The sequence below is a fragment of the Egretta garzetta genome, unplaced genomic scaffold, assembly GCF_000687185.1.
Source record: "Egretta garzetta isolate BGI_Z169 unplaced genomic scaffold, ASM68718v1 scaffold268, whole genome shotgun sequence".
Lineage (NCBI taxonomy): Eukaryota > Metazoa > Chordata > Aves > Pelecaniformes > Ardeidae > Egretta > Egretta garzetta.
This window is the reverse complement of record NW_009260600.1, coordinates 1,889,310-1,913,494: the sequence shown is the minus strand read 5'-3', so window position 1 is coordinate 1,913,494 and position 24,185 is coordinate 1,889,310. Positions and strand designations below refer to the sequence as shown.

Genomic DNA, 24,185 nt, shown 5'->3' with positions numbered 1-24,185 from the left:
CCGGCGCTGATTGGCCGCGGCTCCGCTGTGGCGAGGAAGTCACGTGGTGAGGGAGAGGCGCTCGGTCCCGCCCCCCCCGCCTTTGGGCGTGCCGGGGCTGGGCACCACGAGTTCGATTCCCGCGCCCGGCAGTCCTGCTGGCCGCTGTCGGGCAGCCTTTTCCCAAAGGATTTCTCCACGGGGAAGGGGGATATCCTGCATCATCCCGTCCCTCCCCTTCATTTTTGCACCAGGGACGGCAGGTGAGGGGTCCAAGGCAATGGGATCAGGGCCCAAGGTGGGGCTGGCAGGGTGATATCTGACCAAGCAGCTGATCCAAGAGGTGGGTGGGAAAGGCCAGGACAAGGTGATGTGCCTCCCGCGGCCATCAGGCCCCTCACTCAGTTGGTCCCTCCACCGTGGAGGAGTAAGCAGCTGCAGTGCAGCGGCTCCATACCCAGCCACCATGGTGCTCACCCAGCGCACGAAGGACGGGTACCCCCCACTGCCGCTGGTCAGCACTGGCCGTGGTCAGGAGGTCAAAGACAGGCTTGTCCTCAGGCACCTGGGGATAGAAGACTTCCTAGGGTGACGGCTCCTTGCCGCGGGGCTTTGCTGGTCCTTCCTTGCTCGTAAGCCTGACGTTTCATACATAGGCTGATCCCCTCCAGCCCCCTACTGCCCCTGTAAAGAGATGAGCACGCAGCAGCGAAGCGCAGGGCGTAAACAACACTGTGAGCAGCTCGTTGCTCCGCAGGTCTCAAGGCAGCACAGACCCCTGAGAGATTTCCTCTTCCTGCTTCACACAGGTGCAATGTTTCTGCAAGCTCTTTGAACATCGGCAACTCCAGGCTTAAGGCAAAATCATGCCAGGCAAGACCAAGGCTTAGGCCTACGTGAAGTTCCTCTGCCTAGCGTGGGATAATTAAACAAACGAGATTTCCAACCCCATACAGCTGTTCTGGCGTGTTCTGGCCCATCAGGAGGGGGAAAAAAAAAGAAATAAATTGGTGTAATGTGCTCCAGGCCACTTTCTTTTATACCTTTGCCATAGGTGACCTTCAGCTGTCGTTGCATTTGTATGCTCACCTTGAGTGCTAATGTTTATTTCCCTGGAGGTCATGGAGCCCTTAAATGTCCTCACATCCCCACTGTCCCTCCATAGACAGCCCCGTTCACCACCCTGCTCACCATAAGAGAGTCAGCAATGTCCATACTGCATGACTGGACCCACACCATTCCATAGGAACAAAGTACCTATGAAAAAGCCTAAATTTGTTTCAGAATTCCCCTCTGCTAGTCCTCCATCAGTGTTGCAAAACCAATGCTCCCCTGCGGGCCAACAGAAACTGTGATTTCAGGGCATCTCCAAAGCTCTGCTTCATGTCTCAATGTGACTCTCCTCTCTCAGCCTCAGGGTTGAGAACGGGTTCCTGCTTCTCTTTAATTTCGCAGTACAGCTGTAGGCTCGAAATCTCTAATCCGTGGCTACGGCAGTCTCTCACAGGCATATTTCACTCCCATATACAACTGCCTAAAATCATCACTAGCTCTTGCAAATACTACTTCTCTCTGCTCTGCAAAGCAGGAAATCCAATGACAAAATCTGATAATGGCTGAGCAAATACCAACAGACAGTTCTGCATGATCTGCCATGCACGGTGTCCCACAGGAATTGAAGGTAAGGGGAACTGCAGAACAGGCTTTAAATCCACCTGTGAGGGATGCACAACTCCTTGACCAAACTGGTTGTAGTTGGTTCAGGCTCCAAAGGAAGCAAAGGCCTAGGTCACAATGGGGACATGAATTTCTCTAGTTCCAACCTGTTCTCAGAAAACCCACACAGGAACAGGGTGACGTGGTGAGTATTGATGCCTATGGGCTTGGACACTGGAACACCACTCATGCGATTAACACCTGAATAGCAGGTGGTTCTTCCAGGAATCATTTATCAAGGAACAAAGAAAGGTGTGGGTACAAGGAGTGTCATGCTTACCTTTGGCACTGCTGGTAATTTGACTATGAGCCAACCACTTTATTCCATAAATACGACAGCCTGACTGAGCCTTCTTTGAGCTCTCCCTGCTAAGCAGCTGGCTGCGTGGTGGTGATCGCCCCTTGAGCTGGGACGCCTCCCGAGGTTACTCCTTGAGGCTGAGAGACCCCTTACCAACGGCAGATCTTTAAGTGACTGATATCACACATAACCCTGAATTACAGTGCACTAAGATTGGTTTTTTGGTAAGTTTGACTTTGTATTGGTAACTTTGAATCATTATTATATCCTCTGCAGTAACAGAGTGAACCTTGCCACCGACCTTTGTTAAGTCTCGCTTTTACAACATCTTAATTCAATAAAACCACTTTTGCTGGTACTTTTGGCGGTGGTTCTTCAAGAAGTCTAAATCACCCATCCGCAACACCACCTTCTTTGCACAAAGCTCCAACACATTCAAAAGCCACATGCCTGCACACCCATCCCTTGCTCCACTTCAGAGCCGCCTCCTGCATCTGCACTTGGTGTCACCTAATGCAGCTTATTTCTCTCTTACCAACAAACCACATGGCAAGGACTTCTGTGGCCCACCTGTCCCACACTACACAATATGGCACTGAATTGAGGCACACTGGATTTCTCAAGGATTTCTTTGTGTCACAAACATTGAGGGGGATGCAATCCAACAAAACCCAGTCATTTCTCTCCTGCAGCAGGACTTGCTCAGCTCACTCTGTAGCACAAACACACTGTTCTGCACGCTGTTCTGATTAATATCTGTTCACGACTATCTGTCCCACTGGATCAATCAGGCTTAGTTATATTTTAATAATTCTTAGCACCCAAAACAGGCAGACTTGCATTCATATGAGTTTCAGTAAACCAAGTTTTGCCAACTCAGCATTGTGGAAGGGCACAGAAAACATCAACTAACAGTTGCTCTGCATCAGTCATGTCTCTGCTGCAGAGGGCACAGAAGCATGAGTTCTTCCAGTGCTCTGTGAGCTTTGCTTGCAAATGAGGAGGGGGGGGGGAAAGACTAGGAGCATAGAAATTAATCTAGGAAAAGTTTGATGCCTGCTCTTATGACAAGCAGTTCTAAACCTGTAAACTACAAAAGTGACATTTAAATGTAAGTTTAAGAAATGATCAGGTAAAAGGCATTTTAGTTGAATGTAATTAGCACCACAGACTTAAGTGCACTGTTCACCGTGTAGCAGTCCCTTCCAGCATACGTATCTCCAGGTACATGATGTGTTGACAGCAGGAAAGCTTTGCCTATAAGGTTTTTTTCCTGCACTTCTGAACTCCACACTGACAGGAAATCTCTGTCTCTGGCATGCTTCCAGCTTTATAACCGTAATCCCACGTGAGTTCGGTTCCAGCTTTCACATGCCTAAGAAATAAAACACTCGGTCAATTTGTTTGAACTAAGTGAAACAGTATTGTGCTTACAATTTGTCACCAATGACTCACATGCAAACCCCAAAATTGTAGGGAGTAAGGAGCATCACAGAGACAGCTTGCTGGGAGAGAACCAAGAGATATAAGGGGTCTCTGGCACATGCATTGCTGCTTTGCCTACCAGAGCTATGGAGAGTGCAAATACCCACACCTAGGAGAAAAGACTTTATCAAGCAGTGCGATAAGGTCAGAGTCTAAACAACCTCCTCTTACTTCGAGTCAAATTCTGGGAAATGAAAATTAAACAACAAAAAGGAAAAAACCACATAAGTGAATACATATAATACATGGGGACACAGGTTTGTTTTTTTTTTTTACTAGGTACAGTGCATCATTGATGTTTGAACAGATCTGTAGATACACTGGTGATGAAGACTATCATCTTTGGTCTTACAAGCTACCTTTTAATGCAACTGCACTATCTATATTCTGAGTCTTCAGCTTTCTGCATTAAACACATGCTCTTCATGAACGAGCCGCTCTGACAGTACATGAAAGAGAAGGAAGTTCTAAGTCTGGCATTCATTTTGGGCAATGAACTTCCCAATTAGGTACGTGAGACTAAGATGCTGAGGGACAATACAATAAATAGGAGTATTACAAAGAAGAGAGCAATTCTCTGATATTTCTCACTGGATATGACATAAGGGACATCCAGTGAATTACCAGGCGGCAGGCTGAGAACGAACAATGAGGACTTTTCAAACAGCACATAATTGCAACCTGCGACTGGCTGCCTTAGGATGTTCTGGAGGCCAGCAATGTAAAACAAATAAAAAGGTGACTGGGCAAGTTCACGGAAGATACACAATTAAGCTTGATGAACCAGACGCAGTCCTTAGTGTAGAAAAGTTGTAAAACAGTGATTGCCAGAAAGCAGGAGGGCCAGCCAGATGAACATTCCTTCAACACTCCTCTTCCCTAACTGTCTTCTGCTGACCACTGTTACCTCTCTCCACTGACCTCAGTCCCCGCTACACACTTCTTTACCAAGTACCTGAGCAAGAAAGACTCTAGCAAAAACAAAATATTTTTTCTGACATATTTCAAAACATTGCCTTCACAGTTCTTGGAAGCCCTCCTCACAGTGCGGTCCACAGCATCCGTGTCAGTATGGACCAGGGTTGCAAGGCTCCACAGAGGATCAGTGTTCCCTGGGGTTGGTTTGTCTGGAACGAATCCTCTCCTTTTATTTTAAGTTCTCACCTAGTCCTCCCACTGTCATGTACATCGGCTAGCTTCATTCATACAATTAATCCTTCCCCTCCCAGCTTTAGCTGCCGCCTTCTTGTGTCTCACTGGCACCAGCTCTCTGTATCTCCCTTGTGTCATCCACTAAGGGAAGACACACATCTTTTGCTTTCAGATGAAGTTTTCCAAGTATCCTAGGACCACCTGCCCCAGGACACATTGGGTTACACAAAGTCCTGCTTCTCTTGGTAGCTGCGAGGAGAAGGCCTGGAGCCAGCTTGTTTGGCCCACAAAGACTCTCAGCCTTAAGACCCTGTAGGGTCCAATCCTGCAGTAGGGACCCAGATCTGCTGGCCTTTCCTTGAGACACAACACTGGGATCAGTGAATCTTGGCTTTTAAAATGACCATGATGAGTTAAACTTATTTTTCAAATGAAGATGATGATCACTGAAATAGACACATCAAAATTACGCTTCCCCACTTTACATTTCAGCACAAAACTGAATAAAGACTCATTAGTGATTATCAACAGCTGTGTTTTTTCAGTCTTTAGTGCACAATAAGAAGACAATCAATAAGAAGGCAGTTTCATGGTTTCATGATGCAAGCATCTGCCCCCTCTTAGTATAATTATTTCCTATTAACCGAGCACTGTTTTTTCCCCTAGCATCTTGAATAAAGAACATAAAGCTTCCAAAAATTCACCTGTTTGTGAAGAACGCCACCCATGGAAAACTTCTGTTGTGAGTCTCTACAAACACACTCTGTGCAAAGAGATTTGGACAGCAACTGTGCTGTAAAACAGAGTATTTGAATTAGAAACAGCGAAACACAATGTCATCAGCTGAAGAACCTGTTTTGTGCCAGATATCTGTCACTGGTAAAGATACTTTCTTCCTTCCCTTCTCCAGCCCACACAGAATGTCTATTACTCAATGCCATTGCCCCTTATTTTTGCAGTAATTCTCTCTCTTTTGAGTATTATTTCCACTATATTACGGAAGTACTTTTGCCTAGGAAAACCAAGTTATTTTATCAAGCCGTCCTCCAGAAATTTGCGGGCAGAATTTATCTTTGATTCAGGATGCACCACAAATAATCAGTATGTGACAGATGTATCTCACTGTCAGCCAGGGAAGCAGTGCTAGAGAGCAAGCAATAGATTAAATGATGCTGCATGTTGGCAAAGAGAAACATTCAGGTGCATATAGAAACACATGTAAGGTCATGGATACAGAAGAAAGGTTTCAGCAAGATGCGCTACTAACCTTAACACCATATTACCTCTGCAATGAAGAGCAGCTTAAACATATGCAAGGATTTTGCTGTAAGACACATATTGATGCCAACGAAGAGAATTAAGTTACTTGCAGAGTACGTGCAGACGTGTCTATGAAACATTCATCTTAGCTGGAAGTACTTGGTAAGTCATTACTACTTCTCAGCAAATCAAAATTGAGAGACTTATTTAGCAGATATGTACACAAGTATGACAGACCACTTCCTGAACCTAGGATTGAACAGTAGAGGTCTTTCCTACAATATCACATCACTTATCCTAAATCAGCACAAGCTAGAATTTACAGTGGTTGGGGAACAAAAAACAAGGCTGGGAGAAGACTTGTGGTTCAACAAAATGTGCCATTTGCTCCCCGGACACCCCAAAAATACTGTTCAAAAATTCAGGCGAAAGATATCACTCGTTACTGGGCAATATTTCACTCAGGAACCTAGTGGTGCCAAAAACTACAGCATGCATCATCTTACGGAGGCACTAGCAGCTGGTGTGACCCAATCTGCTGTTCTGTCACTTCAGAGTACAGGGAGCACCATATAAGCCTGCCTTGTCATGCACCTACCACAGATACAGCTTATGTGCAAAAGCTTTCTACTTTATGCAAATACATAATTTATTTAAGCTAAAACAACCAAGAGAATACATGCAACTTTTTTACTTACATTAAGAAAACGGCCCACATTTCCTTCTTTTGTGGCATCCAGTACGTAAATATTTTCTTCATTACCATTCTTCAGAAGTGTCCTATCACCACCAGCCTCCTCACAAAATGCGTCTTGTTTTGACTGCCTGTAATTTTCCTCTTCGCAGTCAGCTTTTAGTGGTACATTTTTACATGGCCTCACAACACGCGTGTCATCCAGCACACCTGACTTGCCACAACCAACACCCTGCAGAGACAGACTCTTTCTTTTGCATTCTGCACTGTCCATGTCACCAGACTCAGTCTGTCCAATTTCCACTGGATGTTCTTCCTTCTTCTGCCGAGTGGATTCTGTCAATGGACACATAAGTTATTTTTCAACACCAGTTTAAAGCCAAAGCCTTTCCCTTGTTTGGCTCTGACCTCTTATCCACCCAACCTTCTTTGTTCTCCAAAACGTGCACAGCTTCCTTGCTCCTTACAAGTCTGTAAAACAACTACTCTTCCCCATGCCTCTCATCAATCCTCCCGCAAATGACTGTTTCCTGCTGCGGTGCCTAGAGCACTTGCACAAGTCCCCTGTGAGTGACCTAGTCGCTCCCTTCTTCTCAAATCCCACTCCAAATTGATTTCTCCACCTCAATTCCCCAGAGAATCACAAACTGTAATTAAGACAGAAACAAGATTTACGTGCAAATAGCATCAGTTTCACACTGCCTCTTCAGCTTGAGGCTCCCCCCGCCCCGCCCCTGCATTATACCCACCCCCACATTATACCCTGTTCAATTTTTCTTGACTGGAACGTGTATTGGGTGTGACACAGTAAGAATTGCAAGACTGACTTTCCCACAATTGCACTGTATTTGAGAAGCTGCTGTCAGGACTGTTCAACATGTCCCCAAATTAACTGGTACAGGGCAATCTTTTGCCTGCAAAGTTGATGCACTGTAGTACGCAAGGCAGCAATAATCTCCGTACCGCTGAGCTCTCTTAAGTCAGCCTAAACATTATGTGGACAACATCATTCTACTCTGAGAACAGCACTGCCCACACCTGAAGACCACTTTCTACATTTTAAGTCTATCACCTGATGGGGCACAAGTGCACTAAGAGCGCAGTATTTATAGCTCTGCAAACCTACTTTCTTTTCGTTTCTTTGCTCCACTGGTTAGTTTTGTTTTGCTTGACTGATGAATCTGAGAACTATTATCTTCATCTGAGCTGGCACTGTGCACCAGTGTATCAATATCCTTTAAATAGAATAAAAGATAATGAAAAGGCTGTGATGTATTCTTGCTGTATGCAACTCTGGGTTAACACAGGATAGCAAGTGGGTTTTAGGGCTCTAGGGTTGAAGTTTCAAACCTACTGTAATGCATGACTGTGGCTGAGTTTCAGAAGTCCATACATTCACTGCAATGCAACATTTATCTTAATTTCAAATTATCCTTCAGAATAACCTGGAAGGAGCTCCCCACTCAACAAAACATTTAAATAAGTCCTTAAGTCCCAACAATTTCACCAGAATTTAAACATGTTTGTGTAAGTCGCTGAACCAAAGCCCAAACATGCTTTTTTACATGGTTTCAATAAAATGAACATAAGTGGCAAGATCTCTCCTCTCCCACCACAAAAAGGTGATTAGTTACGGGAACTCCAGAATGGACAGCACTGCCAAACATTAGCATGAAAATCCCACATGCATCTCTTAAGTGTAATGAAGAAACCTACAGAGTAAGTTTACCCCAGTTTCCCTCCTTCGCACGTATTTGCTGGCAACACTTCACACCCAGGTCAGAACAAATTCTCCCAACTGTGGCGCTGCATGAGAAAACTGAGTCCAGCTCCTGAGATTTTCTTCTCTCTCTGCTATATCATTCTTCGGGGACACATCACAAAAATATTATCACTCTGACCCCCTAACTCTGCAGTTAGTTACAGAAGGGAACGGAGGGGGAGAATGATTTCTTAAGGCTCTCAAGGCTGGCGTGTAAGTGAAGGGTGGAGAAGGGAAGGCTGTAAGAGTAGTTAGTGCTGGTCTCAGGGGACATGCTGAAGGACTGATAATGGAGAAATGATGGGGTATAGCTTCCAGCATGCCAGCTTAGCTCACAGTGCAACACAATCTCAGGAAGAAAGATCCTTAGAACTATTTAAATGTATAAGATTAAAAAGTCAAAATCAACACCCATATTCAGCACAGTGAAAAATTAATCTATTAAAGCCAATTATTACCATTTTTAGCTGGTGATGATGAAAAACAACACTTCTAGTTCCAGGCCTTCTCATGGTTGTAATACTTAAATTCCTTGGATGAAGCCTGTACAGAAACATCGACAGGAAATGATAAAAGACAAAAAGACCCATAAGTAATTCTCACAACACAGATTTCTCTAGAATTCTCTAGTTCATAAAGAACAGACTACATCAGAGCCTGCAGTCTGACCTCGCCCCATGTTCTGTGACTATTTTGCCTTTAAGAATTGAGGACCTAGGTTAGCTTCTCAACAGTATTTGTAAAAAAACAGTTGTTCATACTTTATTCAGAGATCAGCAGCTGCTTTTACATCTTTTCCCAGTTCTCCTGCCGAGAACCAATCTTTTTGCTGTTTTACTATAATTATATCAGATCATCTCAAAATAGACTGCCTACAGACAGAGTCTTGCCTTTTTCCTGCTACCACTTTCAACAGTTTTGACAGTGCAGCTTTCAAACGGGAAAGCAAAGATGCTGCAGGGACAAAACATAAGAGAGGGAGACATAGGGGGAGACAGTCAAGATATGGCAGATATAGAAAATACTCTCCCACAAAAGAACCTCACTCCTTCACATCAGGAGAAGGTTGAGGAAGGATGGGAAGCGGTATCTGGCATACACATTTAAAACACCGAAAATCACATTAGTTTGGATTACCTTTAGAGTGCAGTAGAAAACACCAATTTTAAAACTAATCTTAACATCTGTACAATGTCTAGGAGTAAGAAACAGCTCTTACTCAAGAAAACTTTCAACCTAAAACTTTTATGTACTTTTTTTGCCATAAAAAACATCATGGTACTACTTTGGGCTACTGATAGTGGCAACAAATGCTACTCCTCTAAGTCTTTCTTAAGATTTAATCTTAAGATTAAACCCCTTTGTAAATTCAAAGTTGCAATAGCCACAAGAACTTGGAACATTATTACATTATTACATTGTTTGCCCTTTTAAAGGCAATCTGGGTGAATGACTTGTCAAGATTAGCACATTGATGTCCTCTCCAAGGTTTCTCAGATCAGCTGGATTGTCGTTTCTTAAAAGGCAGAATAAAAAAGCCTTTTTGTCTGTCACGCTTTTTACACAGCCCACATGCGAAACATTTTTATTCTCAGGAAAGGAAATGTATGAGATTTCAGGTAGCAGTACAGTAAAAGCAACTTTAAAATAGTGCTTCCCTGCATTTTTTAGTAACACCACTTAGTAATAGTAAAATCTAGCTGATTGCTGGTAATTATGCAATTTACAAAATTAATAAATCATTAGGTTTCCAAGATACTGAAATGCAACTGAGAATATCCTGGCAGGTATTTAAAAAAGTTTCCATCTGCAATTTCATGGTGCTTCTCAAAGATCCACAATAATCTTCTACTATGAAATGAGCAAGAATTTGCAATCATTCGTGAGTAGCACAAAAGAAGTGCTACACACAAAGTAGTGTGGCAGAGCAAGGAATAAAGATTAAGAAAACAAGCTTCCAACTTCCTTCTGAAAAGACTACGGCATGCTGTTGACAAAGCCACATGATTATTTTGCAGTAATTTTATTTTAGGAATCCTGATAGGCTACAAGACCCTGACTGTGAAATAAAAGCAGGAGCAGAACTTTTACATAATTCACCTCAAAAATGAGGTGTTGTCAGACTCTTAACAGGAAAGGTTAAGACTCCTGGCAGGAAAACTTCTGTTACAAAGAACAAGAGGTTTAGAAACTGGGAGCAAAGGACAGGACAGTTAGTGGCTCATTTGTTATCAAATTCTTGTGTCATCAAGTATCTTTAAATCATTTATCTCAAGTATCTTTTATTAACTCTTTCAAATTAGCATAATGATTAATGCCCTGAAGAAACCCAGTACAGCCAGGGGATAAACTAGATTTCTAGAAAAGTTGCCAAGCAGTACACACAGTAAGTAAAATTAATACAGAGGAAAAACTCTGTTCCATTAGAAGAAACAATAAGGAATTAAAAAAAAAAAAAAAAAAGTTGAGAAAAAACCCGAACACCCTCAGCTGAGGACATTCAGATCTACTCAAAGTTTTACAAAGGACTTCCTAGAATAACAGAGTATTAGTTTTGTTATGCTTAAGTTTGCTTTGGTAAACTTACAGGGTTGATTTATTTTCATTACCCACAGTCTGAGACAAAGATTCTTGCTTGTCAAGAATATAATTTTTGCCAGTCTGCACTAGTTCAATCACAGAGTCTGAACAATCAGAGTCAAGTTTTCTTTTTTTGGAAAAAAGGCCATGGCCTGTGTCATTCACAACACTCTTCTCTTTCAGCTCTTGATCAGCATTTCCCAATACTTGAACTTCAGCTTTGCTCATTAATCTGCCTGGAAGAAAAAGAAAATTTTTTTTTTTTTTAAATTGTTTGTTTGCTAAGATGAGTCACACTCACTATCACAGTTCAAACTTATATTAAAAAAATACAAGAACATTATCTGGGAAAGCAAAATATGAATGCACTTATACTAAAGAAAAACTAGGCCTGGCACAGGATGCACAGACCTGTGAGGGGAAAAACAACAGTCCGAGATAGGCTTTGCTCCAGAATGTTTTGATTGTTTGTCTGGCACCATTGCATCGCAGAGTTCTTCAAGGTTCTTCTGTCTGTTTGATCATCTTGCAAGTTAAGATTATATTGACTCATTTGTCTTCCAATCCCTTACTTCCCTGTTTGGTTCTCAAAAAAAATTCAGGGCACAGACCACCGGAGAGTGAGAATTATGCTATACATCTTCCACAGGTCACCTTCTGTTACCTGAGTAAGTACAAACAAATGTCCCCTTGTCGATATCATCTAGGCAGCGGACACCCCAGCCTTTCTTCTCTGTGTTGAACACTTGCAGCCTGACTTGAATGCCATGCTGTACAACTCTGTTCTGACACATCATCTTGTCACACCTGCACAACACACTACACTCATAAATTCTGTCAAGAGGAAGCAAAACAAAACACAATATAAAAGAATGCATTACCAAAACAAAGTTTCTATTATTAATTTCCCTCCTGAGCATTAGTAAGGCAGTGGACTGAAAAGATAAGGAATCTGGCTAAAACTGATTATGCAGCAGTGCTCTGAAGCTCATTACTTTCTTGATTGCCGATTGATTGATTTTAAGAGCCTGTCAGCCAGATTTTGGTATAAGTAGACAAGAAAAATAAATGCTACCTTTTTTATTTTATGGGAGTAAATCACACAGAAGCAGAAATCCCTATGAAGCACCTCATTCTATGCCGGAACAGATTTTAGCAGAGACAGCCTGTCTGCCCAGACCTCACTAGCTGTTATGAATTTTAGGATTTAATAAAATACTTCTAAAAGAATTCACAATTGTGCTTTTTTTTGCATTTGTTTCTGGGTTCACTGGCAGCTTTAATTCTGCGTGCCAACTATAAACTAACATCACACAGCAACAAAGGACCGAATGGGGCTCCTTAAGCTTGTGGGTTCAGCCCTTGGCTACTGCAGAAAGCTACCTTGTGCAATTCCTCTCCTGAACTGAGGTTACTGACACCTTCCCCAGACCACATATTAATCCACAGGAGCTGAATAAGAGAAATGGTGAACACCTGCAGCACTGGGATGGCTTTGGAGACTCTTGGAAGAGTCACACATAACCAAGTCTGGCAACAGCAGGTGGCTGATATTTCTTTAGGACTCTGGTCCAGCAGAGCAAATGGATGGACAAGATACAGGGCAAAGCCCAACTGCTTCCCACTTCTTTGGCTGATACATGCCGTAACGGCCTTGTGATAGACCTCCTTCCCTTGTGGCAGCTTTTCTTTCCCTCTCTCTTCTCCCCTTAGCATGCCTGAATGTACCAGCACGTGGGCCAGATATGCCCTGAGCTCCTGGACCAGCTAATACTGTGTTACTCTTCACGCTCTTCTTGGACCTTGAACTAAGCTGTGAAAATTGTAATATCGGCAGTACAGAAGTGTTTCTCCCTCTCCTACTACTCAAGTCACATTAATTATCTTTTATCCTCCTGATCTGTCAGTAAAATTGTGACAAAAAAGGAAGGTTTTGGTAATCCAGAAACTGCAGCTTATTTTAGTTATTTACACTACAGGAGTAAAATAAGAGCATACAAATAAAGCAACAGTTAGTAAGTTCCGTGTTTCTTACCCACTAGGAACAGGTCCCTCCAGTCTTTTGTAACTGTATCCATGGGATGTTTTACTACTTGGAGACAGAGAAGTTTTACTACAGCATCTTGCAGTTAGCTGTAGGCATGCACATTTTGACCTAGAAGATAACAGTAGAACATCTCAGAATGTATTTGGGGAAGCATAAATTAAACATAAATCTAGATAATTTAAAATGTACTTGACTATACACACCCACCCACACTTACTTTTATATGTACACCTATATTTACACACACACACTTTTATTCCACAAGGCCATTTCGGACACCCTACCCTTCTCTTTGTCTCCTGCCTGCTTATGTGTGCTTTAAAATAATCATGTTCTATCCACCCCAACACCATTCTTCTGCCAAGCTCTGCAAAAGGCACATGCAAACAGCTGAAGTACACCAGAAATTTATTATAAACTGTCAAATGGATTGAATGAATGAACGAAAATCACCTGTTCTGGCACAGCATCCCAGCCTGTTAGCCACTACTTCATTACCTTCCTCCCACCCTAGCCCGCAGGAAGTGAAGAATTTCACACTGCAGATTGGAGAGCTCAAGCAATAATGCTAGTCTTCATCATCTTACATCATGACAACTCCAAAGAACCACAGCATTTGTGCAAACAGCAACAGACCACATCCTGAACCCCAAAAGTGCACAACCAAAGGCATCTCAACTCTTCGGGGAGTTCAATGAAAAGCAGCAGCATGCTACGTGCTTGCTGTTCCCCACCACTCAGCTGAAACTGAATAACTTTAATTACTGAAGCTTCATTATACCAGGCTGTGATTTCAAGCTTTTGTTGGGTCACAGGCAATTATACTGCACACCAGCACATGCAACTGCCCTAGCTATCAATAATACAAAATGGATTCAAAAACAAGTAACACTTACAGGCAGAGACCAGGTCAAAGACAAACACTCTTCAAGAAAGTGGACAAAATTATCACCAAATTCGCATGTTAACTGTGGCAGGTTCACACAGACAATAGGTAGCCCAGAGTTACTGGGCTTTAGAAAAAGACAATGATGAGCAACACCGTTTGAACTGCTCAGAACATAAATGTGTTCTGTTACCACAGTTTCTGTTTAGACAAGGGGAAGGATGGGATGTAGAGGCTGTGAACAGGGATGTTTCCTTCTCTGCCCTCAGTAACCTTCTAAGTCCCAGATGATCTGATCTCTCCAGGCTGTCCCACCCCATCTCCAGGATACCATCCCACAGCAGGAGCTGCAGCAGAAGTTGTCATGCAGGAGCCTTCCCTGCTTGTCAGGAAAACGAGCCTTCCTCTGCTGGCACAAGAGTCTCCCTTCCCCACTCTTTTCCCAAAGCCGACATATCTGCTTGCCAGCTCCACCTGGAGGAGAAGCACTGCCAATTTGGGAAGAAAGGGAAAGGAACGCAGTAATCCACCTGTTGATTGCTTCCTTCCCTACAACAACGGCTGGATGGGTAGGAGCACCCAAGTTCTGGAGAAGACAAAGACACAGTGGTGTCAGTCAACACAGAGCATGACACAAAATACAGATACTCCAGCAGCATTGGTCCTTTGGCACTGTTTGGTACTACACGCCTTCACACTTACCACCACCACCCTACTATGGAGGCATCACGTGTCACTTGTCTGGGATTAGATTTTTCTACCTACCTATCAATGCAGCCATCTGTGCAGTCACATGAGTCAACAAACATGCTGGAGAAATTGTTGAGATAATATCCACGAGGCCACGATGCCCTCCGATATTTGAAATAAGGTAATCTTGCGCAGTCAAGATCATTACAGAAGGAAATGGGGACAGACTCGACTCCATTGCTAATATCAAAATCAAACACGAGGGGTTCGGGAGTTACAGTGTTCCTGCCCAACAGCACATATGTGTTGAAGGAGAAGTTATCAACAAATAAGAAATTGCACTCTGTTTCAAACAGATAATTTTGCACGTCTTGGAAGCTTCTGAGACTTCGTCCACAAGGAGCTTTATAATTCACATCCAGGGATTTCGAAAGGCAATCTGCTTTTGCATGGCGTCTTTGAAAGTGAAACAAGATTGGTATCTTAAGAGGATTTTCACCCTTGTAGGAGCCTGCAGCTCTGTTGGCAAGACACACACTGGAGCACTTGTGGTTCTGAAACTGCAGGTTTAAAGGTAAATCTTGAATTTTACTGGATGCTTCTTTACTCCCTGAACCTGTTTTTTCCACCTCCTCCTTTTTGCTATTAGAATAAAAAAAGAAAAAAAAAAAAAAAGAAAGAAAAAAAGAGCAGCATCTTAGACAACCAGTAAAATGCTCAGGTTTTTAGTGGTTCAATATTACTAGTGGAGGAAAGAAACAGCCCATTGATAGAAGTTCAAGGGTTTCACTAAATCACTGTCTGCATTATGTTAGTGTCCTAATATCATATTAAGACATGTTCAATGGCATTAAAAAAAAAGAAAAAAAGCAGCAACAGCTTCTCAGCTTCTTCCCAGAAAGAACCTACATACTAAAACACATAAAGGTCATTAGAAACAAAAAAAAAAAAAAAAAAAAAAAAGGAATGATACCCTTACCCACATCTTCCAAATCAGTACCTGAGGCTAAATACAGAGAGACTAAGTCATGTGCCTGACAATCTGCACAGTCCGTGAAAGCCTGAGAACTCAAAAATTGTTGAGTCCTAACTCTGATAATCCTGGTAATACTCATGGATCTTTATTCACAACCAAATGCCCTGTTTTATTCTGCAATGTTCTCACCTGGTAAACTAGACAAGACTACTCAAAACTTCAGGTTTTGCATGCAGGTCAAGTTAAAAACATTTTCACTTTGAAAACTGTCAGGATTCAAAAATGGGTTTAAAAACTTTGAATTTAGAAATCTGAGAGATCAAAATCTCTCTCAAACACGCTAAAGAATAGGTCAAATAAGGAACTGAAATAAAGTATTACACACACTGACCTGTCAGCACCTTCTACAGAGTTTACAGTGTTCTCATCTGTTTGAAGATGCTGCAATTTGGGTTTGGTTTCCTGTAGGCCATCTCCATCAAACACATCACCTACTGAAAAAAATTGAATGCAAGCAAAAACTTCAGCAATCCACATTTCAATTTATAATCAAACTTACTTTAGTTACTAAAGAGATAATTGCCAAAATACATTAGAAATGCATTGCTATGAACTACAGCTAACAAAGAGCATGTTAGCAACTGCCCTACTAAAAAAACCAAGCTGCTTTTTATAACTTATAAAAAAGTCATGTGATTACATATAGATGTACAAGTGAGCGACTAGCTGACACACAACACACTCTCATACTTTTTCTCCTGCTCCTCCTCTCCCTCCTTCCCTTTCCCCAAAGGGAAAAAACTTAGGTGAACATTGACAAACTTGAGGCAGAAACGCCCTTTTTCACAGACCATCAGGTGATTTGCACATTAAAATCTTCCACATCACTTTCAAAGTGCATCAAGACAACACACACATGAAACACACATACAGATTTATCTTCATTATTTGACGTAAAAGGATGCCAGGGTACTACAGCTAGTGGAGCCATGCACAAAATGACTCTGCTTGCAGCCAGCTTGGGTTCATCAGAGCTTACTAGTTCAAACTCTCTTCACTTGGTACAAGCCATATACAGGTACACACAAACCACAGAAGTACAAACCCAGGTGAGAGTCTACAGTCTAGTACCTGAGGACAGTAATAATTACATTTTTTCCCTTGTAATGCTAAAACAGGCTTCTCATCTATTTTACTGATGTCAACGAGGGGGAATAAGCTTCTGGTGAGTAAAACAAGACAAATTAAACACACACATCAAATAAATATGATCGAGATGAACGTACCATTTGTCGAGGTTAAGAGATCACCTAGATTAGCTTCATTCACCAGTGCCCAAGCCTGCCAGCATTCTGTGCAAAAAACAAAAGAGATATGAAGTGTATTTTAAGTAACAATAATAGGGACAATAACAACAGTGACTACTAGAAGGGAAAAAACCCTGTAAGTCCTCCATACACACATGCTTTCTCAGTATGCTAATCTAGAACACTGCAAGACTCATTGGAAACCTTTTGCCCCACAGTCCTTAATAGATATTATCTATGAATTAGATAGATCTATGAATTACAATAAAATTACAGCTCACGTTGGTTGTTGTGACTTAGCATCAAACATCCTCTAGCTTTTGGAAAGCTGTTGGAATGTTTCCACACACAAAGCAGTAGCCTCCAGTGGCAGTAATATACTTAAACATAATTTAGTGGAAGTTTCTCTCTTTACTTTGTCGCCAGACTAGTCATCTTCCAGCTAAGAAGGGCTGGATCTTGGCAGACCAAATTAACGCTACTCTTAAATTGGTGGAAATGGCCTTCAGACAGTAAAAACACAAAGGAGAGACCTGTTCTGGCTCAACTTCTTACCCCATGCAATAAATATTACAAGGTGACAGACAAATGTCAGCAAAATCCATGTTAATATTTTAGTTTGAAACCTTTACATAACAAAGAATACAAAAATTCAAATTTTACTATGTCACAGATTCATTGTGTCACCTGGGGATTCAAGTTAAACTTTTACCTATGCACTGCTGTAACAGTTACAAAAATCAAGATCTGGGAGCTCAAGTACAGAAAAAATTGCCCTACCAATTTAGAGCAAGCTGTACAACGCAGTGTGTGGATATACCAGTTTAAACGCACCTTACACTACTGCACATTTTCTTGCACAAAAAAGCAGTAAGATTCATAAACTGCATTTACACGGGTGATAAAAACAAAACCAAGTAGTTTTTCTAAATTAAAACAGTAAAAAGAAACCTCTGTACTGCTCCAGGCTTATCAGACTTCTGATTTTCATGTAGATAAAGGAAAATTATTTCCATGGAAATCAGGAACAATCTTAAATGCATTGGTGTCACATTTTGCTACCAGTGTTTCAAGTTATAATGGTGTCTCTGACACAAAATAATACTTACATGATTATAATCCCTCCCCCAAACCATTCAGTTCTCTGAAATCAGCTTGAAACGCTAAGACTTCTGACGATAAAAAACCCACAGGCACTGCAGATATTTCATTACTTCTCAAGAATAAACATTTTGGTTCCATGTGATTAAAAGCCACACATTGTTTGAAACAGGCAAAATGAGAAAATGGCAAAATGCACCTGAAATTATGAGTCTTTTTTTAAAAAGCAGATCTATTTTTAAAAGTACTTAAAACCTCCAACTACTAAGTGTTGTGGTTTAACCCAGCTGGTAACTCAGCACCACGCAGCTGCTTGCTCACTCCCCCCGCCCACAGTGGGATGGGGGAGAGAATCCGGAAGGAAAAAAAAAGGTTAGAGCCGTGGACTGAGATAAAGACAGTTTAATAAGAGAAAATAATGATAATAGTAATAATGAGAATGGTAACAGAATATACAAAACAAACGATGCACAACGCAATTGCTCACCACCTGCCAACCAATGTCCATCCCGTTCCGAGCTGCGATCAGTCCCCCCGCCACCGACCCACTAACCCCCCTCCCAAGCATGACGTTATATGGTATGGAATAGCTCTTTGGTCAGTTTGGGTTAGCTGCCCTACCTGTGCTCTCTCCCAGCTTGTTATGCACCTGGCCAAGCAGGAGAAGCTCAAAAAGTCCTTGAGTAGTCTGAGCACTACTTGGCAACAACTAAAAACATCAGTGTGTTATCAACATTCTTCTAGTACTAAATCCAAACCACAGCACTTCTATGAAGAAAATTAACTCTATCCCAGCCAAAACCAGGACACTAAGTAATTTAAATTCAGAGGTATCTGCATTGTGGCAGGTATCACACAGCCCTACACAAAGTAGGCCACAGCTCCCCTGAAGTCCAGCTTAACAGTTATAAGGATTTCAAACCTTGGTTTGTGGCAGTTCCATTCTTGATCTTTTGCTTTAGTACCAGCAGCACATTTTGCACCTGCTCAAATATGACGTCCACTCTTCTACCTCCCAATTGTGTCCAAAATGTCTTCAAGTCACCTGAAAGGCAAATTTCCATTTACAAGTCTGTATAGCTCCCAAGAAGTCTAAAAAGCACAAGTAGCTTCTAGCAGACTTTTCAAAGGCTCCCACTCATTTCATTGGGAGGCACTTCTGAAAAGCCAGCCAGGTCAGCTGTCTTCTTTTGCAGGCTTTAACATTCAGAAGTTTACTCCTAAACCTAACCATGAAAGTGAAACAGAAGTCAGGTGATGAACTGGAGTGACTTCCGATGGTTCATGACGCTCCCTTCAAGTAACTTTTCTAGCATGTCTACAAAGGGTGCTGTAGAAGCCTTTCTCCAAACACTAGCAAATTAGTCCCACTATAAATTAATCACCACTGAAGCTCACAGAAGTGACACAGGAGAATATTTTCAACTGAATTAACTGAAAATAGTATTAAACAAAAGACATTTGGATATTTTTTATAGCTGTAACCTCCCTTAGCTATATAAGCTGACTATTCTGTCCCATCAATATTTTTGGTATGTTTTCTAGGGAAAAAAATGTTCAAAATATTTTCAGATAAAAGCAGTTTGACAAATTTTGTTCACCAAGTGTTATCAGTTGCAATAATTAATATACCCCTTATATCGTGCCTCCTTCCTCCACTAGAAATATTTATAAAGAACATTTTCTTTAAAGAAACATTTTTTTAAGCTACTGGTTCAGCATATCTTCTCTTCCAAGTGTATGTACCTTTGAAGTACTAAGCCCATTCATGAAAGCTCTTGTTAAAACATTAACAGTGTATGTCTGAAAAGGGAATACAGTTCAGTGTTGTCAACAGACGATACCAGAAAAGAGAACATGCTCTCTCTCATGGTTAATGTTTCTCTTCTTCAATGATCAAGCACAAAAGAATATGTAAATCTGTTTTCCTACTCCCTTTCTAGAGGTAGAGTCCACTGTCACCATACTAGGTTCACGTTCCACTTTCAGACAGTAAATCGCAGTTGGCAAATCTGCTATAGCAACGCCTCCCCAGCAGTCACGAAATACTTTTTTTACAAGAACGCAGTATTTCCTTAATTTTTTTCTTAGCAGACAATGACTTCCCATTGCCCAAGATACCAGAAACTAAGTACTGCTATGGCAGTACAGAGTCTATGATTACTCTCAAGTGTCACGACAGCAGTGAAGAAAGTAACAACCTTTTGTCACCACACTACCAGCTGCTTATGTCACCAGCAGCTAAGAGCATTATATTTAATATCAACAGGCAACGTTGAAAGTACTTTATCTTGTAGAACAACTGACTTGTCACTAACTCTCAACATCATTTCATGAGCTTTTATATTCACAGAACTTTTTAAAAAAATTTGGAAAGGTCAAAGTTCCATTACAAAAATGCCCACAATGCTTCTTGGAAACCTACACTGCTGCTCCAAGAGCCAACACCCGGCATGGACCATTCCCACCCTTTTGCTCTGCATGACAGTACCACGATTTTAAAATACCAAGAAATAAGTATATTTAATACCTGTGTTTAAAAATACACATTCAGAAATTCTAGTAAGAAGTTCCACCACTGCAGATTAAAACTGCTCTCCTCATTTCTTACCTGTTTTCAGGTATTTCAATATATTTACTAAGTCTGGGTATCACTGGTGGATAGATTACTTCAAAGAATGGGTGACAGAACAGTTTTTCATTTCTGGGTCATCAGTTATAATCTGGTGTAGGCCAAAAGGAAATAAAACATATACTACTATGTATAGTGCTTAAACCACTCACTCACCTTGGAAATAGTTCCCCAATTCTCATGCTGGAGTGCCCCAAAACTCCAGCAGCAAAGCTTCGTTTTGCATGGAGAAGCAAAGATTGCATATGAAGTTCATAGTATAATTTTCATTTCAAAAAAGACAGATGTCCACATCACTAATCTCCTCTCCAGTGTTAACGCTGCTGTTGTCAGCCCCAGCCAGAAGGACAGCAAATGAACAGACACAGGATGCGTCTACCTTGTCAACATTCAAAATGATCTCACCAGCTGATGACTCAGGGTGGGGACTGGCATCTGGTGGCAACAGTTCTGAACCTGGCTGAGGCCATTACCTCTGGAGGGATTTTCTTTTCCCTTTATAGGATCCTTGTGGCCATATATCTCTTTTTTTCCAGCATTGTGCAGGGACATAATGCTAGAGCAAGAAACAAGCAGCCAAGGCCAGGGCTACTTACGCCAGCTACTGGAAAAAAATACCTGGGTGCACGTTTCCTACGAAAGACCTGTAGTGCTGCTGACTAACATCTTCCACAGACATCATAAAAGGCAAACTTATTGTCTTCCGGTTATCATTTTCACATCAGAAGTGGTGCTAAATATATACTACCTCCCCCTTTCCTTCCATAAATCGAAATTATACTACCTTCAGTCCTCTCCTCCCTGGAACTGGCAAGTTTCTCCACTTCAAAGCAGTTGCACAGCACTGCAAGAGGTACAGAATAGACAAATAAGTAAGACAGCAGGTGAGAAATTAAAATAGTTATAGCTACTTCAGTTTTTCAAAATTTATGTAAGTAATTAGTACAGCAGGCATCACTGGGAGCACTGTGTGAGACAGCATTGTGGTGAAATAGTCATTCCACTTTCAAACAGTCATCCCACATCTTGTCAAGACCTAGGGGAAGAACACAGCTGAAACAAAACACGCTGTGTGAGGAAGTTTTATTTACACGGGTCATTTCTTATTATCCCTAAAGCATGAAGCTGCCATGAGATGACCCATGCTTTCCAGCTGAGCCTACATAATCCCCACTTCCTATTAGAATCATGGAGTCATTTAGGTTGGAAAAGACATTTAAGATCATCAAGTCCAACCATTAACCTAACCCTGCCATCCCACCACTAAACCATGTCCCTAAGCACCTCATCTGCCTGTCTCTTAAATCCCTCCGGGTTATTTAACCACTTCCCTGAGCAGCCTGTTCCAGTGCTTGACAACCCTTTTGGTGAAGACATTTTTCATAATATCCAATCTAAACCTCCCATGGCGCAACTTGAGGCCATTTCCTCTTGTCCTCTCACTCATTACTTGGGAGAAGTACAACACCCACCTCACTACAGCCTCCTGTCAGGCAGTTTTAGAGGGCGATAAGGTCTCCCCTCAGCCTCCCCTTCTCCAGCCTGCTGGCCACACTATTCCTGATACAAGCCAGGATGCTGTTGGCCTTCTTGCCCACCTGGACACACTGCTGGCTCATTCATCTGGCAGTAGACCAACACCTGGAGGTCCTTTTCTGCTGGGCAGCTTTCCAGCCACTCATCCCCAAGCCTGTAGCCTTGTATGGGGTTGTTGTGACCCAAGTGCAGGACCCAGCACTTGGCCCTGTTGAACCTCATACAGTTGGCCTCAGCCCATCAATCCAGGTCCCTCTGTAGTGCCCTTCTCCCCTCACACAGATCAACACTCCCACCCAACTTGGTGTCATCTGCAAACTTACTGAGGGTGCACTTGATCCCCTTGTCCGGATCATTAATAAAGATGTTAGACAGAACTGGCACCAACACTGAGCCCTGGAGAACACCACTTGTGACTGGCTGCCAGCTGGGTTTAACTCCATTCACCAACACCCTTTGAGCCCAGCCATCCAGCCCGTTTTTCAGCCAGCAAAGAATAGGCCTGTCCAAACCATGAGCAGCCAGTTTCTCAAAGCAGAACGCTGTAGAAAAGGTGTCAAAGGCTTTACTAAAGTCCAGGTACACTACATCCACAGCCTTTCTCTCATCTACTAAGTGGGTCACCTTGTCACAGAAGGAGATCAGGTTAGTCAATCAGGACCTGCCTTTCATGAACCCATGCTGACCGGGCCTGATCACCTGGTTGTCCTGAACATGCTTTGTGATGGCACTCAAGATCATCTGCTCCATGACCTTCCCCGGCACTAAGGTCAGACTGACAGCCCTGTAGCTCCTGAGATCCTTCTTCTGGCCCTTCTTGTAAACGGGCGTCACATTTGCCAACCTCCAGACAACTAGGACCTCCCCGGTTAGCCAGGACTGCTGATAAATGATGGAAAGTGGCTTGGTGAGCACTTCCACCAGCTCCCTCAATACCCTTGGGTGGATCCCATCCAGCCGCATAGACTTGTGCATGTTTAAGTGGTGTAGCAGGTTGCCTAACCATTTCCCCTTGGACTATGGGGGCTTCATTCTGCTCCCTGTTCCTGTCTTCTAGCTCAGGGGGCTTCATACCTGGAGAACAACTGGTCTGACTATTAAAGACTGAAACAAAGAAGGCATTAAGTACCTCAGCCTTTTCCTCATCCTCTGTCACCGTTTCCCCTGCATCCAATAAAGGATGGAGATTCTCCTTAGCCCTGCTTTTATTGCTAATGGTCTATAACAGACTCCCACCATGATATCTGCCTCATTGGCCTCCCCCCTGATTCCTAATCAACACTCAGTCCTATCATCACCAATGTTAAGTTCTAAAAAGTCAAAACACTCCCTAACACACAGAGCTACCCCACTGCCTCTCCTTCCCTGCCTATCCCTTCTGAAGAGTTTATAGCCATCCATTGCAGCACTCCAGTTGTGCTAGGTTGCTTTTTTTTTTTTTTTTTTTTTTTAATTAATGCTGTCAGTACAGCAGTACTGCAGCTAAACTAATTTATTTAGGAAAAAAATGAAGGCTTTTTTAGGTAAAAAAAAAAAAAATCCACTGTTTCTCAGCCAATGCAGGATAAAGCAAGATACCTCCACTGGAACAACACTGAGAAAAAGTAAGGCAGCATTTTTCAGCCACATTGAAGATACCAATTTTCTGACTATCACCACTAATGACACAGAGAGCATAAAACGTACCTTACTTCTAAGTTAGCTTCTTAATCTTTTTTAATGCTATAACTGAAAAAACATTTCCATTCATTCTGGCACAGAAATTTCATGTAGTTGACTGGGTAAAGTCAACTTAAGCCAAGTAAAGTCAACTTGAGCTTAAGTGAAGACTGTTGGTTCCTGTAAGAGTTTCTCACAAGTTCTGCCTAACGACTGTTCAAAACTTTTTTTTTTTTTTTTTAAGGCTTACTTTTTTTGTCTTCCATCTCCTGGGACGGCTGCACGGAGGGCTGGTACACTCCTTGGGGTATGGCCAGCGCCGAGCCCAGCTCAGGTAGGAGAGCGGTGCGGTGATCTCGCTGTCCTCCGATACCGCCGCAGGGTCAGCGCCAGGGGGCTGCGGACAGGAGCCGGGCTGCCTG

The 24,185-nt window shown here is 42.3% G+C and overlaps 1 protein-coding gene across 1 annotated transcript in view; it reads right to left on the bottom strand.

Annotated features, from left to right (window-relative positions):
• Positions 1–24,179, bottom strand: part of LOC104131606 (SET domain bifurcated histone lysine methyltransferase 2) — a 49,211-nt gene extending 25,032 nt beyond the window's left edge. Inside the window, exons 1-14 of the mRNA XM_009644794.2 lie at positions 24,014–24,179; positions 21,353–21,412; positions 18,859–18,981; positions 16,815–16,880; positions 15,920–16,022; positions 14,628–15,194; positions 12,965–13,084; positions 11,594–11,763; positions 10,937–11,165; positions 8,808–8,892; positions 7,714–7,822; positions 6,592–6,923; positions 5,338–5,426; positions 3,257–3,371 (exon numbers count right to left, since the gene is read on the bottom strand). Coding sequence (XP_009643089.2) covers positions 3,257–3,371; positions 5,338–5,426; positions 6,592–6,923; positions 7,714–7,822; positions 8,808–8,892; positions 10,937–11,165; positions 11,594–11,763; positions 12,965–13,084; positions 14,628–15,194; positions 15,920–16,022; positions 16,815–16,880; positions 18,859–18,981; positions 21,353–21,412; positions 24,014–24,029 — 2,184 coding nt within the window. The 5' untranslated portion in view covers positions 24,030–24,179. The remainder of the gene's footprint in view (positions 1–3,256; positions 3,372–5,337; positions 5,427–6,591; positions 6,924–7,713; positions 7,823–8,807; positions 8,893–10,936; positions 11,166–11,593; positions 11,764–12,964; positions 13,085–14,627; positions 15,195–15,919; positions 16,023–16,814; positions 16,881–18,858; positions 18,982–21,352; positions 21,413–24,013) is intronic.
• Between the last annotated feature and the right edge of the window lie 6 nt (positions 24,180–24,185).